The sequence below is a fragment of the Aquarana catesbeiana genome, linkage group LG01 (assembly GCF_042186555.1).
Source record: "Aquarana catesbeiana isolate 2022-GZ linkage group LG01, ASM4218655v1, whole genome shotgun sequence".
Classification (NCBI taxonomy): Eukaryota; Metazoa; Chordata; class Amphibia; order Anura; family Ranidae; genus Aquarana; species Aquarana catesbeiana.
In genome coordinates this window covers 820,362,711-820,381,291 of record NC_133324.1, presented here as the reverse complement: position 1 = coordinate 820,381,291, position 18,581 = coordinate 820,362,711, and the positions used below count along the sequence as shown (strand labels likewise).

The 18,581-nt window shown below is 38.7% G+C and overlaps 1 protein-coding gene across 1 annotated transcript in view; it reads right to left on the bottom strand.

Moving 5' to 3' along the window:
- KDR (kinase insert domain receptor) overlaps positions 1 to 18,581 on the bottom strand; it is a 44,363-nt gene that overhangs the window by 6,230 nt on the left and 19,552 nt on the right. Inside the window, exons 11-23 of the mRNA XM_073608435.1 lie at positions 17,921 to 18,044; positions 15,177 to 15,285; positions 13,757 to 14,095; positions 13,504 to 13,650; positions 11,955 to 12,086; positions 8,669 to 8,775; positions 8,145 to 8,280; positions 6,252 to 6,356; positions 6,061 to 6,174; positions 4,530 to 4,618; positions 3,122 to 3,275; positions 2,792 to 2,886; positions 49 to 171 (exon numbers count right to left, since the gene is read on the bottom strand). Coding sequence (XP_073464536.1) covers positions 49 to 171; positions 2,792 to 2,886; positions 3,122 to 3,275; positions 4,530 to 4,618; positions 6,061 to 6,174; positions 6,252 to 6,356; positions 8,145 to 8,280; positions 8,669 to 8,775; positions 11,955 to 12,086; positions 13,504 to 13,650; positions 13,757 to 14,095; positions 15,177 to 15,285; positions 17,921 to 18,044 — 1,774 coding nt within the window. The remainder of the gene's footprint in view (positions 1 to 48; positions 172 to 2,791; positions 2,887 to 3,121; positions 3,276 to 4,529; positions 4,619 to 6,060; positions 6,175 to 6,251; positions 6,357 to 8,144; positions 8,281 to 8,668; positions 8,776 to 11,954; positions 12,087 to 13,503; positions 13,651 to 13,756; positions 14,096 to 15,176; positions 15,286 to 17,920; positions 18,045 to 18,581) is intronic.

Sequence of the window (18,581 nt, the reverse complement as noted above, 5' to 3'; positions counted from 1 at the left end):
GATAACAGTAGAAAAAAGATATTATACCCTAGAACTGTAATTACTTACATCTCCTTTCCGTACATAATCGGGATCTTTATAAACATCACGTGCCAAGCCAAAGTCGCAGATTTTGACCACGTTGTTGTCAGCCAGAAGTATATTACGAGCTGCCAAATCCCGATGAATGCACTGTAAAAACAGCAGTATAGAGTATTAAACTATTTGTGTCTGCAACTTATTGAAATTGAGATAAACAAAACATTCTGTTTTAGGCTCAGTTCACACTGCTGCGACATGGGATCCGATTTGTGAGACCCCAAGTCGCATGAAATGTCGAGAGCCATCTTAACTGATACAAAACAAGAAAAGGTTTCTGCACTACAATGGTCCAAATTGGGTGCGATTTCAGCCATAGAAAAGGCTCCTAAATAGCATCCAAGTTGGATCAGGAAGGATGTCGCAGGGAAAAGTCGCAGGCAAAGTCGTACGACTTTGTCGCTGCAGCAGTGTGAACCAAGCCTAAGAGGATATTTTGCAGCAATAGCATATTTTATATCAGTTTAAGGAAGACTTTCATATACAGTAAAACCTTGAATTGCGAGCATAATTAGTTCTGGAAACATGCTTGTAATCCAAAACACTTGTACAGTATATGAAAGCGAATTTCCCCACAGGAAATAATGGAAACTCAGATGATTCTTTCGACAACCATTTATTCATAAGTCCTTTAGTCTATAGTCCATATAAAAAGATTATAGCAATGTGACTTCAAGGCAACTTTGAGGCAACTTCAGGGAAGGCCTGGGTAATCTTCCTGTCACGTCGGATCCAAATCACATCAATTAAGATGAGGATCCGAATTCGGCCTCATGCACACTGCAGCATAAAAAAAAAGCTGCTTTTACAGGCATTTGAGCTTTTATTTCAGCCTGAAGAAGAGTGTGCTTTTTTTGTGCTCTTGTGCACGTTTTTATTGAGCTTCTACAAGCTCCTTTGAGTTTTTTTGAGCATAAATGCTTTTTTTTCACAAATCCTCCTTAAAGTCTATGGGCACAAGTGGGATAGAAGTCGCCTTTAAGTAGTACAGGAAACTTTTCTAAAATCAGAGCGACTTCAGTAGTGCTAATTAAGACAGCTCTCATTGACTAAAATGGGACCTGACCCAAAATGTATGTGCTTTTTCCCCCACAAATAGAGCTGTATTTTGGTGGTATTTGATCACCTCTGCGTTTTTTTCTTTTTGCGCTATAAACAAAAGAAGATAAATATCCCAAAATTAAAAAAATAAAAAACGAATTTCTTCATCAGTTTAGGCCTATATATATTCTTCTACGTAATAAGCGTATATTGATTGGTTTGGGCAAAAGTTACAGCGTCTATAAAATAGGGGATAGATTTATGGCATTTTTATAATTTTTTTTTTTTACTAGTAATGGCGGCGATCTGCGATTTGGTTTTGGGACTGCAACGTTGTGACGGACAGATCAGACACTTCTGACACATTTTTGGGACCACTGACACTTATACAGCGATCAGTGCTATAAAAACGCACTAATTACTGTATAAATATCACTGGCAGGGAAGGGGTTAACACTAGGGGCAATCAAGGGGTTAAAAGTGTTCCTTCAGTGTATGTTCTTACTGTGTGGGGATGGGACTGACTTGGGGAGGAGAACGATTGCTGTTCCTATATACTAGGCATAACAGATCAGTCTCCTCACTCCTGACAGAACGTGGATTTGTGTGTTTTTTTACACACACAAATTCCCTTTTTTTTGCTCTGTCAGGGACGCAGCGGGCACGAGTGTGAGCCCACCTATAGTTTCTAAAGGGCCCGCCGTACCGCTACAGCAATTTGCGCACGAGTGCCATTCTGCCACCGTCAATTGACGGCGGGCAGTCGGCAAGCGGTTAAAGAGGAACTGCAATCTGCTCACATAATTTGTAATAAAAACATATTCCTCCTGGGAGCTTAGGACGTTCAGTGCTGCAATACACCTGAAGGTTAACAGCAGCTGTTTCTCTATGGGAAACTTCGTCCACAGCGGCTGACTGCAATCTGCATATTTGAATGCTTCTAATAGACCGGGAGTTTGTGAGTGTATCTCTTGTCCCTGTTTTGCTTGTGCACTATCTAGTAAGTTCACTGCACAATGATCTATTTTTTCTTTGCTTGCTTTGCATAAAACCTTTATCCTGAGAGCTGAATCACCAGCAGTATTATGGCTGAAGTGGGATGCAAGAAAAACTAAATATCCTGAGACAAACGATCTAACCCAGTGAGTCAATCAATCTGGATTAAGGGAAGGAACTGTTTAATTATTTTTACTTTCCCCCACTATTTATCTCTATCTGGACATTGTACTCAGAGTGTCATTATTATTTTATTTATATTCACCGTCACATCACCAATTTGAAGATTTATTTTGGCAATTTTAACACATGTATTAGCACCATAATTATTTATCTATTTTATTCACATGTATGCATTTTTTATTCCTGGATTTAAGCTTAGTCGCAGCAGCATATTGTGCACTATTTATTTAAAGCGCATCAATTTTATACTTAACAAATAATGAGGTGCTGAGTCTTCCAGCAGTATATTCTAGATGAATTTTAATATAATAATACAGTTTGGCTACATTTATAAATAATTTGTCTGCATTCAATTCTTCCGGTGGCTGAAATTTCCATTATGGTGACCTTGAGGGATCAGCTATATCAAGGTTTTTAACATTCAGATTACCACTGTAAACCAATCATCCAATTACTTTTTTTTTTCTCTGAAAAAAAAAAAAGAAGCACCTACTTTACGTGAGGCCATAAACTCCATGCCACGGGCCACCTGGAAGCTGTATGAGATAAGGTCCTCCATGCCGAGCTGGTTCTTGCAAACCTCTTCAACTTGAAATAGGAAAAATCCCATTAGAAATTGCATGCTGTTGACAATCCTATAGGTGTCTAACTCACATTTTGAAATAACACTATTAAAATTATCATATTGTAAACTTTGAGACCTCTGCCGCATGAGTCCTGAAGGAAATACCCTGTGATGGGTCATAGAGTATTAACATCAATCTGAAGGTTTAAAAGTCCAATATAAAAACCTTTCGAGCCACGCTAAATATAAATCTCTTACCTTCTTCTTCCTCCACATCACTCAGAGATTTCTCTTCTGCAAAACCAGAACTAGCTGAGCTCTGGCTGCTGGCAATACTGTCCAGTCTCCTCTTTAGATCCCTAGGTGTTTCCACATAGTGCTGTCTGGCCTGTCTGTACCTCACAGACTTGGTCTGCAAAACAGGAAAATATAAGCTTGTCAGTCAGTAGAGAGAACTTTCAATTTTTGAATATTCAGCTACATTTCTATGTTCTGCACTTTTTATTAAGGTTCACTAAAGTATGTTGTTTACATCATATTCTATTACAAAGTAAATGAAAGAATATGTGGACACTATAGTGGCCAAGTGTGTTACTCCCGAAGCTTTGTTTCAGGTGGTGTGAAACAGAGGGTCCTACAGGTAGAAGGAACAGACGGTCCCACAGGAAAATAGATATATGCCTTTCACTGGTTTTTCTCCACAATACAAAAATATACTGAAAAGTCAATTAGCAAGAGCTTTATCTTAAATTTAGTCTATGTACAATCTCTGGCCAAGCAAGTCCACAGGTACACGCTTAATAGGACCAATACAAGAAACCAGGTGCAACAAACTCTACAGCACAGCACTACTTCTTGTGCTTGAAACATTATTCAAATTTGCATGGGCTCGCTGTTCAGCCCCACCCTCTCTTGCATTCCACTCAAAGTATCTTTATCACAGATGGGTGATGTTTGAGTTGGATGGAATTTATAGCATACAAGTCACTCAAGTAACCCTTATATTATCATATTCCTTTCAAAAGTACCTTAATCCTATTAATAAATAAATATATATTCACACTATATATATCCATGACCTCTAACAAATGATCCCACGGGTCTTGGAATTCCTTTTCTATATATATCCATCAAGACAAAACACGTCTCCTTTTTATCCATACCCATACCAAGACAAGAAATGTGTCACATCCCACTCAAGATTCAGGCCTTGTGTATCTCGTATCTCATGTACTAATGTAGACACCCAAAAACAATCTGGCTATACAGCCAAATATTTTTATTCTCCTGTGTAGATGGGATAGGGTGCTTTCTGGAACCAAATCAATGAAGTACCAGAATAAAAATACGTAAACAAGGCTTAATTTGGTTAAAATGTTTTAATGGGAATGGAACAGATACCCATTCTGTTTATGTGTAGACACATTAATACAGTATCAAAATGTATAATTTTGCCCAGTGCTAAGGCTGCATTTATATGCAAGTATTTTTTTCTGCGTAACAGCATTCTGCCTCTTGTCTGTGGGATCAGACGACGGAGACAGGAAAGAGGCCAAATAGCACTCCATCTACAGCAATTCAATACAATAAGCCTAAAACACTTAGGAATGTAAACACATTTAATGATTAAAAGAACATGCTATGTGTTTCATAAACTTATAATTACCTTGTACAGAACAAAGTCATTCCTTTTACTTCTTAAATATGCAGATAGGTTTCCAAATTGGCAGTATTCAACAATTACCATCAGTGGACCTGTAAGAAAGAAAATTAAACTTTTTTGTATTCTTATACCTCCAATCTGTCCCTCATTCAGATTAGCAATAACTGCTAAATCTTCATTGAAAATGACAACCTTATCCCTTTCACCGGTGTTAAGGCACCATTACTCTGTGACTTCACCTGCCATGTACCTGCTGTTTCAGACCATAAAAGATAAAACTCTCAAAAGAACATAAATAATAATTAGATAAAACCCCCAAATATGGATTGTAGGAGTACTTTGCAGTCTTTGAAGATTTAAAGTAGTCCAACAAAGTCTAGTCTTTATGGCTGACTTCAGTAATGTTTTTTTTTTTTTTTTTTTCCACTGATCCAACCCAGTATGTACAATTATAGAATGTAAGTTTTAAAATAATTTACATTAAAATTGAGTTCAAGTTACAATGTTTGTTCTTTGATTTGGATGGGGAGGAAAAGACTTCAAAATCTTGCAAGATTATGTTCCTGTGTACCCATTGGGTATAATTCCCCCTATTTTTTTTGTCCCAGTGACAGCAGTCACTGGAAAAAAAGGACATTGGGGAAATCTTTTCAAGGAGGATCCAAGCATCAATGAAAACTTTTTTCAGTAGAAGGAAAAGCAAAATACAACCAATGTCTCCATGGCACTTCAAAACCTGTCCAGTTATTTCATTATGAAAACAATCCATTATTGCTCAATAAATATCCTATTTTTCCATATTTATGTGGAGCCACATGATTACAAAGCCTTTGAGGTATGTCCCTTCTTCTGTGGGCAGTAGGTGGAGAATATTCAAGTGACTGACAATTAAAGCAAGAAGGGAGATACAGCAAATTTGCACTATAAGCCAGAGTAAGACTGGGAAGAGGGGCAGGTTCAAATTGAGCACTGTTGGAGCTACCTCCTGAATTACAGTGCAGGTACATTAGAGGACGTGCCCAACTGGCCCAGTCTGAATGAATACTCAAGAGGTGGGGAAGCTTCCAGGTACCACCAAGAAAGCTGATTGATTTCATTGGCAGCTACATAGCGTTGTCAGTCTGGCACTGGAGCTCCATTACTAAACAGAGAACTGGCAGCCTCAACAGGCAATTTCTGTATAATAAAAAAGCAATTAAAACCTGAGCATAGCATAAGAAACTGTTGACAAATTATTTTCATTGCTGCCTGTGTCCCTTCTAGATTACTCTTATTTCCTGTCCCGGAGACAGTGGTCAGCAGGACAGGGAGCAAAGAAAAATCCTACAATGTGACTCCAAAAGCAATAAAAGCTGACAGATGTCCTGACATTACCAAACTGTATTAAAAATATTCTGGCCAGAACCAAACTTGAAGCACAAATAATTCTTTATGTCAGGCTACTTCAAAAGTAGGTTGACAGTTGCCCATTTAGCATTGAGAAGAATATTAAAAAAAAAATAGAAAGCTAGTAGACCGAATGAGGAGTCCTCACCTCCCGGTTTGGTGCAGGCTCCAAGCAAGTTCACAATATTCAGGTGATTACCAATATGACTGAGGATTTTTAACTCTGACATCAATGCTCTGTATTCACTATCAGTTGCGCCCTCTGTAAAAAAAAATACTGTCATAAAAATATAAAATAGCCAACATTTTGTTGAGATTGGTTAAGAACTTCAAATTCACCTTTCAGCATTTTCACTGCAACAGTTTTGCAAGTGCCAGTTTTATCGATTCCAAATGCATCGGCTTCCACAACTTGCCCAAAAGCCCCACGACCAAGGGGTTTCCCTGTGTAATGCAAGATATTATAAATGAGAATTAATTATAAGGAGGGATTTCAGCCTTACAGAGTAAATGTCATCAAAATAATGAATCCAAGTCATGTCAAACAGGAATAAATGCTGAATTGGTTGTATGTGGATAGACTCATAGCTCTGAAATGCATAACATTGTGGTCTCAGAGGTATCACTGTTTGTAGAATCTGATATGAACAGTAGGATTCATTTACTAAAGGAATATAGAATATTGATTTAGCAAAGTAAATGTTCATTGAGCTTAGTAAATAAGATAAGCATATGTTTATTTCAATCGATCAATTATATACTGGCAAAAATCATGTTCTTGTAACTATCCATATTTCAACAGGTTCACCTTACTGACTATCATTCACTTCAATATGAACATACACTTTTCAAAGTGAACAGACTACTACTTTGGTAAATCAACCCCATGGCTTGTAGACTCAAAGTGGTTGTAAAGGCACAGAATGCATGGAGGTGCATGGAGCCCCCCTAATACTTACCTGAGCCGTCTCTCGATCCAGCGATGTCCACGAGAGCCTTGCCTCTCCAGGGACTCGCACTCCTGATTGGCTTTTGGCAGCAGCAGGAGCCAATCACAGCCAGTGAGCCAATCAGGAGATGGAGTGTCTAAATGGATATACAGAGCCGCGGGTCAAGAGTGCTTGCTATGGGGAGACCGGCAGGAGGGAGGAGCCAGGAGCACCGACGTGGGACCTGAGAAGAGGAGGATCTGGGCTGCTCTGTGCAAAACCACTGCACAGAGCAGGTAAGTATAACATGTTTGTTATTTAAAAAAAAACCAAGACTTTAATATCACTTTGTATATATAATAAAGTCAAAGAACATTGTGTGTAGTGTTGTGTTTCATAAATATCATTTCTAAGTCACACTCAAAGTGGTTGCAGGGCCTAACATATACCCAGTAAAGTGAATATCCTCAGTTGATACACAGAGATGAAACAAATCCTCTTACATACGTTGTACCAGCTCTCTCTTCTCTATGGCCTTCTAAAACTAACATTTTACATAGCTGGAGCTCTCCTCCCTTGTCGCCAATTATCTCAGAAGTGACTCATGCAGATAACAGAGGAACCAGGCAGCAGAGAGAAATCACACTCAATGCTTTAGATAAAGACAAGTACACAGTATAGAAGGATGTGCTTTGTTCGTATTTCATGTCAGAGGTTTAAAACCACTTTAATTTTTTAGGTTGCACTATGTGAATAGAAACTAATTCTGCTAAATGTTACTAAAAATCATGGTACTTGCCATTAAATTCTATCTAACCAAACATGGTAAAACTGACTATAAATGGATTGAAATTTGGCCAATTCAGCAGGAAATTTCGGTCCATCTATGGCCCTTCCTGCTAGAAAGAAGTCTTGTTTGAAATGGGAAGAAGGAACGCTTTTCTTTCAATCAGAGCTGACCAGTGTATTCTGACAGCAGAGGAGTTCCAGTGTCAGAATACAATAATGCAGCTGAGAGGATTCCTTCATCCACCTTGATTGTGTGGATTGGGGAATCTGTTCTTTTATTTTTTTTGATCAGCCGTCTGGCTGATAAAAAAAAGGATTCACCTATGGCCAACTTAACATTTGGGTATTTTCCTGTGTTTGTGTGTTCTTTTTTTCCCCAAGAGTTCTGGTTTTTGGTGGGCATCAGAGTATACATTTCTCTGATGGGCAAGAATTTAATGGATGAGTCAATATTTTTCACGATATTTATGTGCTATTGGCTAGTTGTAGTAATAATAATAATACAATATCCTACCTAAATTGAGGCGGTCTCTTGGAAACTCCCATTTTGCTGAGTCATAGAGTAGTCTTTCACACTGTTCATCAAGTGGTACTTCACTAGGGTCCATAATTATAGATAAATAGCCAGCCTTGAGTTCCCCCTCATTGGGCTGGAAACACACAACACATCTGGTTAACTTTCCATAACAGTGAAATAAATGACAAAATAATGCCCCTTTGTGCCACTACTGTATAATACTGAAGAAGCAGGGCCACTATAGTTCAGTTCTACAGTCCCACACATTTCCCAAAGAGTGTTCACACGGATCATAATTAACTTATTTTTTCATAACAAGAAAATAAATGCCCAGGAATGTTTTCTTTATGGGCAATTGCAATTAAAACCAAATTAATACACCCTTAGTAAATCATGGAACAGTTTGGTGGCATTGAAAAGGAAAATGTACAATGGGAAGGACAAGAAACAAAGGGCTTGCAGTCAGTTTTAATTTGTCATGCCAGGCAAATACTGAACAGTAGAGAATCTTGATTCATTACCCTCTTTACGGTCCGGAGGATGATTACAAGAAGCATCCAAAAGAACAAGGCAATCACACCGGTGCCAACCAGAATAATGAGCTCCAGATTTGTTTTCTCTTCAGAGCCTGGGGGGGGAAACAATTGGACATTTGACAGTTTATGTCTGCTCTCTGTTTTAGGGTAGCTGTAAAGTCATCAAACACAATCCATTAAGTCTGAGCAAGGAGGATTACTGAGGAAAATGAGGCAAGCTATGTTGGTTCAACAGAACATTTCTCCTATTTGATGAGTTTAGCATTGCATGGGGGTTACGTATAGTATAGTCTGGCTTTTAATGTCCTAGTTCTAATCCTGCACAGTCCCATCCTATCTAGCAGGCCTCCCAGCTGCTGGTAAGAAAACTTAAAAAAAAAAAAAAAAACTTCCATTATTAACCATTTATGAAACAATTATTAACTATTTATTAAAGTATTTGTAAAGCCAAAACCTTATACGTTTTTTATTTCGCAATTTTCTCACTCTGTTTGTCCTGGTGATTATTGTCACCAGGACTGAAAGTAAACTAAAATTAAAAATTTTAAGCTCTCACTAGAACAGGAATAGAGGGGACATTCTCATTAGGGACACTTGTCACTGTGAGAACTCTCAAAGAGGGGATTTCCCTCAGTTTGTAAAGTTTTCCTCTTGAATTAAGAGGACATGAAATTAATTCTCCTAATGGGAAAATAGATGGCAAAGCAAAAAAATCTTCCCTACAAAAATGTAAAAAAAGTTTTCGCTTAAGATACACTTTATGTACAAACATTGCACCCTGTACTCCAGTCTTACCCTAGGCTTTCACAGTTGCACAGTCTCCTAACCTGTACTGAAATAGCTTTCTTTAATTTTACTGCCTTTGTGCCTTAGAAGCTGAAGCATGTCAAACAGAGACTGACTTATTTCCCAACTTAAGGCCCCGTTTACACAGGATTTCCGATCAGGTACACCTGTCAGTTTTTCAGGCGGAGCTGATCGGACCCTTCATTCACTCCTATGGAGCGGCGGATGTCAGCAGTGACATGTTCACTGACATCCGCCGCTATCCGGTCTGATCCTGTCCATGAAATCCAGATGGATGGTGACCCTATTTTCCATCCGCCTGGCAGGTCAGATGGGATCGGATGAAAACAGACAAGTGGTCCGTTTTCATCAGATCTCCAGATCTCCCATAGAGGAGAGCGGGGCTCTGACAGGTCCGTCTGCACAGTGAGCCTGTCATCCACCTGTTCAGTGGGGATCAGAAGGCCGCCCATGTGAAAGGACCCAAAGGACATCCAACATCATCTAGCCCTACCTTTCCAGACTAGGGCCCCTTTCACACATGTGGTCCATTTGTTCAATTTTCATCTATCCGTTGATGGATGAAAAACTGACATCAATGCATCTCTATGGAAAAACAGATGTAAATTGATGATCAACCATTTACATCAGTTTACATCCGTATCTGTCAAGATGGTTTTTTTGAAACGGATCAAAGCTGTATTTTTCTTGCGTAAAAAAAACAGATCAGAGGAAAAACGAACAAACAGTCTGTTTTCCATCCGTTTTTGCATTGGTAGTCGATTGGTAAAAAAACTGATGAAAAACTGATGAGAAACTAATGAGCAGCTGGTGAAAAACTGATGAGAAACTGATAAGCAGCTGATTAAAAAATGATGAGTAGCTGATGAGAAACTGATGAAAACTTCATCAGTTTTTTCTGTGAAAAGACGTGACTGAACTGATGAAATGAACGGTCCTGAGGAGAAGCACAGAAAGAGAGAGGCGCCTCTAGGTGTAGACGTAAAAACAATTTATTCATAAATCATGTGTCAATCATACTCACATTTAGGAAGTCATCAAGAAGGCATATAAATGTGGGATATCCATCATTTATATGCCTTCTTGATGACTTCCTAAATGTCTACACCTAGAGGCGCCTCTCTCTTTTTGTGCTTCTCCTCAGGATTTTGGAACCCGGTTTCAGTTCCCATTGAAGGCAGCCCTATATGTGGACTTACTGTCCTGGTTTTGGACCTCTGGACTTTTTTCCCATATATATAAGTGTTTTTAATACCACATAAATATATACCTATTATTGTGGCTTTTTCATGCACCTGCCTATAAATATATTTCCATATTCCGAGATATTTTTAAATGTTCTAAATGTTTTTTATTAAGATACATTCATACATACTAGTCTGTGGGTTAGGGTTGTTTTGCTGTTTTCTCCAGTTAACTGCGCCTACACTTGCATATCGTGAAATGAACGGTCCGCATGTGTCAAAGGGGCCTTACTGTGTTGGCCCTTCCCTTTCATTCATTGACTGGATTTTAGATATTTCCAAAAGCTCCTACCAAGTGCCAGACCACTGCTTGCATCAAAGCTCCTAAAATAAGTGCTGGGACAGGGTTCTTCAGGAAGGTATGTACAACACCCTGCTGCCCCCCCCCCCCCCCCCCAATCATGATCTGCCTGCATTACATAGAGAAGCACAGGTACCCAGGGACGACAGTCTAAAAAAGTTATGTGATGAAAAGAGAAAAGTTTTATTTAAACATTTCATTAACATGCTGATAAAGGGGAAGGGAGGAACCAGGAAAAGAAAAATATTAATCAAATTCAATTTCAACATTAAAAGTGACAAGAGGTTTTGAGCATGACATTTTTCTAAAAAAAAAAAAAAGAAGTCCACATTTCTATAGCTACCCACAGACCTAAAACACTATAGAAAATTAATGAAATTAGTGATTTTGTGTTGATCTTTCCCCTTCAACAAATGATTTTTTTTTTAAAGTAAACTGATTCTTGTCCTCCTAAAGTAATCAGAGTATCATGGCCATACACATTTCCTGCAGTAGGGAATATTGTTCTAATTGTATCTGTCACCATGCAAGGGGTATTTTAAAAACATTTACTTTTTTTTATGAAATCATCATTTGCACGAATCTCTGTACAGTCCTCTAGTTGACTGTAAGTTTGAAAAGCTTATGTCTATGGGTGGCCTCTGGCGACAATATTCTCAATGCAATGTTGATCTATAAGTGGATTATATTGATTTTTAAAATTAATTATATCCTGTCAATAAACATGTGGCTTATTGGTAAAATGTTGGAACATTCTTGAAGATTGATGTGACTAAAAACAACGTCAAAATAATAATAAGCAAAGTCTGTCTTTACATTGATGAGAGGAAGTCAACACAGGAATATATATGTATATATATATATATATATATTCAGAGATAGAGAGAGATATTATTATTTTTTATGAATCAGTGCATACCGTTCACTGTAAAGTACATTTCTGCTTGTGCACAACCCAAATCATTGCAGGCTCGGCAGGAATAAAACCCTTCATCTTGTTTTCTTACACGTTGTATAGTCAATGTTCTGTTACCGTCCCTTAATATAACCCCTAAAAATAAAGAAAAAAATCATTTGGATACAGTGATGATTTTGAAGCCCAATACTCAAGATTTTTTAACTGAGTGAAGAATGGTTAGAACCTCTGTAAGATTTTTGTTACTATTTGTGTACCCATTGGGGGGACTTCACCTCACTTCCTGTCCCAGCATGTGTGAATGACTTTTGAATAGTCTGAAGTTTAGCTAAAGCCATTTTTTTAGTATGGACAGGGTGGCGAGGGATTAGAATCTCTGTCATGTTTTTATTGCTTTCTGTATTCTCAATGGCGTGAATCGCCTTCTCTCCTCAAAGTGACATTGATTTTTTTTTTTTGAAATAACAAACACGTCATACCTACCTGCTCTGTGCAGTGGTTTTTCAAAAGGCAGCCCAGATCCTCCTCTTCCCAGGTCCCCTGCCAGTGCTCCTGTTCCCTCCCTCCTGCCCAGTGCCCCTAGAGCAAGCAGCTTCTAATGGAGCACCAAATCAGGCGTGCTCCCCAACCACTGCACTGCGTGTCCATTCACTCACAGACCTGCAGCTCGTGCCCCCCACCTATTGTCTCATTAGCTCACCGGCTGTGACTGACAGCCGATGGCTCCGCCTGCTGTCTCAGTCAATGAGAAGGGAGAGTCTCCAGAGAGCCGATGCTCTCGAACACATCGCTGGATAGTGATGGGGCTCAGGTAACTATTAGGGAGGCTGGGGGGCTGCTGCACAGAGAAAGTTAAAAAACCTTGAGCCTTTAGAACCACTTTAACTGGAATGGCCGTAGTTAGAGGTCTTACTGGGGGGAACTCTAAAACTTTGAACTCTGGACAGCATCTTTCAATGGGGACACTCACTTCAGTGACAACTGTCTAAGGTTTTCCCTTACTTTGGAGAGATCTTCTACTTTCTGCTGTGTCTCTAGATAAGAAGTGGAGGAAAATCTTCCCATTGATATCAAAATAACAAAAGAAATGTCAGAGATTTTAACCATTCTCTAATCCATCCAAAATGAAAAACAAAATTCTGACTTCTTACAAAGTTCTGGCTGGAAATAATTTAAGGTTAGAAAGACATTACAATGACCGGTTATAGCAGTACCCACCATGCTGTGATTATTTCTAGGATGGCAGATAGCATAGTCATGTACAACATCCTCCATTATTTTAGTTGGAGCTGCTCTTTGTTGCACAATGAGTTGGAAAATATGTATTTGAGCATGACCAAAACTTTCCTTTTCTATGGAAAGGGAATAATGAGTCGTACCACGCACAAACCACAATTATTGTCAGCCAGATATTGTGCTGGGTAATGACACACCAGTCATTCATTTGAGGATGGACAAATATCTCCCTATCCATTGTTCTAATAGAGACATCTGCCTGTGTAATAAATTAATCTGATATCTTTATATGAGATTATTGTTCATCTTTTGTTACCTGAGTCTCCAACCAGAGCCTGGGAATTTTTGAACCAAACGATCCTTGGATCAGGAGTACCAGTGGCTTGGCAGCGCACCTCCACTGTTTCACTAACATTGGTGGTCTGGTTCTTCAGTTCAGGGGAAATGAAGGGAGCTTTCAGTGCTGCGTGAAAACAGCAAAATGTAAGATACCGTGAAGCACATTCATGTACTTTCATTATTTGCATATGAATACAAATGTGTCTCTTTTATTAATATTACAGTCTTACCAAGAATATTTAATTCTGTGGTAGAACATTCAGTTTTCTTCATCTTCCTATTATATGCCTTACACATATAGACACCCTGGTCATGCCAAGAGATGTCTTGTAAATACAGCTCCGAGGTGATATTTACTCCATCTGTATCCACAATGGTGGAATCCATTTTCCATTTACCGGTACTTAAAGCATTCAAGTTTTCACAACTGACTTTTGACCCTGGTCTAGCAGAGCGCAACTTGAACCAGGCTGGCTTCTCATATGTATCTCTATCAGCGGTGCATCTGAGGGTCAAGTTGTCCCGTTCGGTGAGCTTGTCTTCAGGGTTCATGCTGATGCTAAGCTCCCCTGAAAGACAAAAGTATCAGTAGTCATCTTGCAATGTGTTGCCAACTGAAAGTGAAATTTGATTATTTGATTTTGGTTACTATATTGTATATCATTATTATATTATTGTACACCATTATTGCTCCTTGAACTGCTTTATCAAAAAAATAAAAACTGCATGCCATAATTCTTAGTCAGCAGACATCTCAGACATTGCGCACCGTCTTTGAATATTCTAAGGCTGAGCACCTACTACACCAACCAAAAGACACCTATTACAATTACCACTTATCCCTACTATACCAGCTGCATTTACTATGTGTATTATTATGCACTCCATGGCTTCCATACAGCCCAATTACTTGTGGGAAGTAGGCAATCAGAACAATGGTCCTAAGTGGGGAAAACCTTCTTTGACTAAAGGATAACTGACCATAGATTGGACAATTTTTTAGCTCACCTCACTAAATTAATGACAAATGTGAATGATTGCCTTTTTGAGAAACAAAACAAAAATTCTAAAAATTCTTTATCATCCTCTTTACATATGCTAGTGTTGTAGTATAATTTATAAAGATGTCACAGCAAATCACCATCCCACTACCATGGGTATTTGTCATAAAATATCTCATTAATTTTGGTCTGCAGAGAATGATTTTGCATTATCTTGGAAAACCAGTTATTTCCTTGCCAGGTTATTTGTTTTCTATCAGTTTTGTACATGAAGGTAATTATTTTATGTACAAGTTCACTGAATCTTTGCCTGATCAGACAAATAAACATTCCATCTATGGCCAGTAGGTAACATACCTGAAAATTCATATTTTAGATGTGGAATCATGGCTGGTCTCACTATAATGTCTATTGTCCTATAACAATTATATAGTGAAACTCAAAGTCTAAAAGAACACTGACAAAGGGGCATTTTATCCAAATTCTGCAAACTACTGTTTGTTTCAGGTACCAGATCAGGTAAAAGTGAATTTGACTTGCTATTAAATAAACCCAAGACTGATTGTCATAAATACACTTTACACTTTTTAATAACCTCAAAGATTCATTAAGAATAATGGAAATGTCATTTTTTTTCTTCTAAACTTACGTGTAACAAGAAAAGCAATGATATGTTCATCTTTTCCTGCTTCATTTGTGGCTGAACATTTGTAAATTGCAGAAACATTAGCTGCTGCAATAAACAGCTTACTCACAGTCTAAAGAAAGAATACAAAAAGCTGGGTATTAGTGATGCAAATATTTAATAAAGAATTATGTTCTCAAGTTACTTTAAAGCTCCAGACAAGCAGATAAATACACATATTATTTATATATGTGTATATATATATATATATATATATATATATATATATATATATATATATATATGTGTGTATGTATATACAGCTAAATGATTTGCATTTCTGTATTCCCCAACCTGACTTTCCTTGTGATAGTTGTAGACTCTAGCAAGGATAGTGTACTCTCTTGTCCCTAGCCTGCTGAATGACAGGGAAAGAGCAACAGGAGACAGATGAGGTCATCCCTCTACTCTCTCCTCCTATCATCATGTTTCTTGTAGGAATATTTGTATGCAGCACCCCTGACTGGCTCCCAGTCCTGCCCCAACACCTCCCACTGTAATGCCCCGTACACACGGTCGGACTTTGTTCGGACATTCCGACAACAAAATCCTAGGATTTTTCCGACGGATGTTGGCTCAAACTTGTCTTGCATACACACGGTCACACAAAGTTGTCGGAAAATCCGATCGTTTTAAACGCGGTGATGTAAAACATGTACGTCGGGACTATAAACAGCTTACTCACAGTCTAAAGAAAGAATACAAAAAGCTGGGTATTAGTGATGCAAATATTTTATAAAGAATTATGTTCTCAAGTTACTTTAAAGCTCCAGACAAGCAGATAAATACACATATTATTTATATATATATATATATATATATATATATGTGTGTATGTATATACAGCTAAATGATTTGCATTTCTGTATTCCCCAACCTGACTTTCCTTGTGATAGTTGTAGACTCTAGCAAGGATAGTGTACTCTCTTGTCCCTAGCCTGCTGAATGACAGGGAAAGAGCAACAGGAGACAGATGAGGTCATCCCTCTACTCTCTCCTCCTATCATCATGTTTCTTGTAGGAATATTTGTATGCAGCACCCCTGACTGGCTCCCAGTCCTGCCCCAACACCTCCCACTGTAATGCCCCGTACACACGGTCGGACTTTGTTCGGACATTCCGACAACAAAATCCTAGGATTTTTCCGACGGATGTTGGCTCAAACTTGTCTTGCATACACACGGTCACACAAAGTTGTCGGAAAATCCGATCGTTTTAAACGCGGTGACGTAAAACATGTACGTCGGGACTATAAACGGGGCAGTGGCCAATAGCTTTCATCTCTTTATTTATTCTGAGCATGCGTGGCACTTTGTCCGTCGGATTTGTGTACACACGATCGGAATTTACGACAACGGATTTTGTTGTCGGAAAATTTTATCTCCTGCTCTCCAACTTTGTGTGTCGGAAAATCCGATGGAAAATGTCCGATGGAGCCCACACACGGTCGGAATTTCCGACAACGCGCTCCGATCGGACATTTTCCATCGGAAAATCCGACCGTGTGTACGGGGCATAAGCGTGTGACTGTTTCTGTATAGGGAGGGGACAAGAACCTGATATTATATTTATTTCAGTTACTTACACAATAAAAAATGTATTAATGATTTATTAATGATTTATTAATGACTACCTAGCTGCAATAATGTGTGCCTTTATATCTTCCTGGAGCTTAAAGTATAAGTTCAGCCTAAAACTAAAATCTCTAAATCTACTTGCAGCCACAATCTAAGACTAACCTATCTAGCCCTGTAAAGCAAAAATCGTTATACATACCTTTTCTGAAGCCGCTTCAGTCCAGTTCAGTCCCACAATGAGCTGTCAGGCTTCTCTGTGTAGGCGGGTGCAGAAGAGGCAGCCGTCAACGGAAGCCCCATAGTAACTCTATGGGTGATGTCACTTCCCAGCCCTTGTTGGCTTTCTCCTGCACACAGCTTCCGCCACTGGAGACCGGACCGGAGAGGCTTCAGAAAAGGTATGTGTAACGATTTTTGATTTACAGGGTTAGATAGGTTAGTCTTAGATTGTGGCTGCAAGTAGATTTAGAGATTTTAGTTTTAGGCTGAACTTCCACTTTAGCAGGCATAGAAAAATTTGATTATTCAGAATCTCACATGAGCTTTGTTTCTTTAGACACATACTGTAAATTGATTATTCAGTGAACGTTGTCCCCATTGCTGCCTAGGACACAGCATTACAAATATTATCTTAGTCATCTATACCTTTGAAACAAAGATGAAACAAGGGGACGCATTATCCTATGTACTATATTATGTTTTCCCTAATTTTTAATGAGCATGAAATTGATTGCATGCACAGTAGCAACTACTGCACATCATTGCGTGGGGTGGGTTCCTTGATGGTGATAACAGTTGACCATCCATTGGATCATTCTTTTGCAATGTCATTCTCCGCTGGGAGAGTGTGTGGCAGTGTGACAACACAGGAAACATTTAGGAGACAGTGAAAGAACATTGTCAATGTGATCCTACAACAAGGACCTTCATGGGGGGATCGCCAAGTATAATTTTAATGAATGTTGCAGATTTAAGAAGATTGAAAATACTTTTGAAAGTGATTTAACATGTTAATGCTTTTATGAGTGATAAAAATTTACCTATAAATTTAAAATAACCCTTTTTCTCCCTTGTTGCCCTTTTATAGCATACCAAAAATAAAATTATTATATCATTTAAAATTAAATTTACCTTTATTTTTCCTTCTATGACACCTGTGGGAGTTTCATGCATCTCAACTGTATTGCCTCCATGTTTGTCCAGAATATTCCTCCAACTTGGGCAGCTGTAAGTGTTCCTCTGTTCACTGTGCACTCTGAATATAAGGAAATGCAGACCTTTTAATAACACGAGCATTAATCAGCATACATAACAAAGATCTATGAAAAAAGACACTCAAGCATTATGTGGCACTCTAGATCAATGGAGCATGTGAAGATCAATACATGCTAAAAAAATAGTATTATCCGGGTGAAAAGTTGAACAGCCAGCATCCTTTCCAAAATTAGATCCAATATTTGGATGGGAGGAAGCAGAGGCGGGCTCTCATAGAAGATAGAAAAAACAGGTTCATTCATAAGTTCGTAGTTCTCCACGTGAAGCTAAATAGAAGAGCCACATATGCCTTCTAAAAGACTTTTCTGTGGGATGGTAGGAAGTGCTATGGTTCCAAAGGAAGATGCTTAAGGAAGTCATCTGGTCAACAACAGCAGGAAAGCGGAATGCTCTGGTCTCCAAAGCAGGAAGCCTGAGCCTGTGCAGGGGTCTGATAAGGGAAGCTATGTAGGCTTAGCACAAGATCCTTGTCTGTCATCTGTGCATCAATCAGCACGTTTCCTCTGGGATGGCCTTT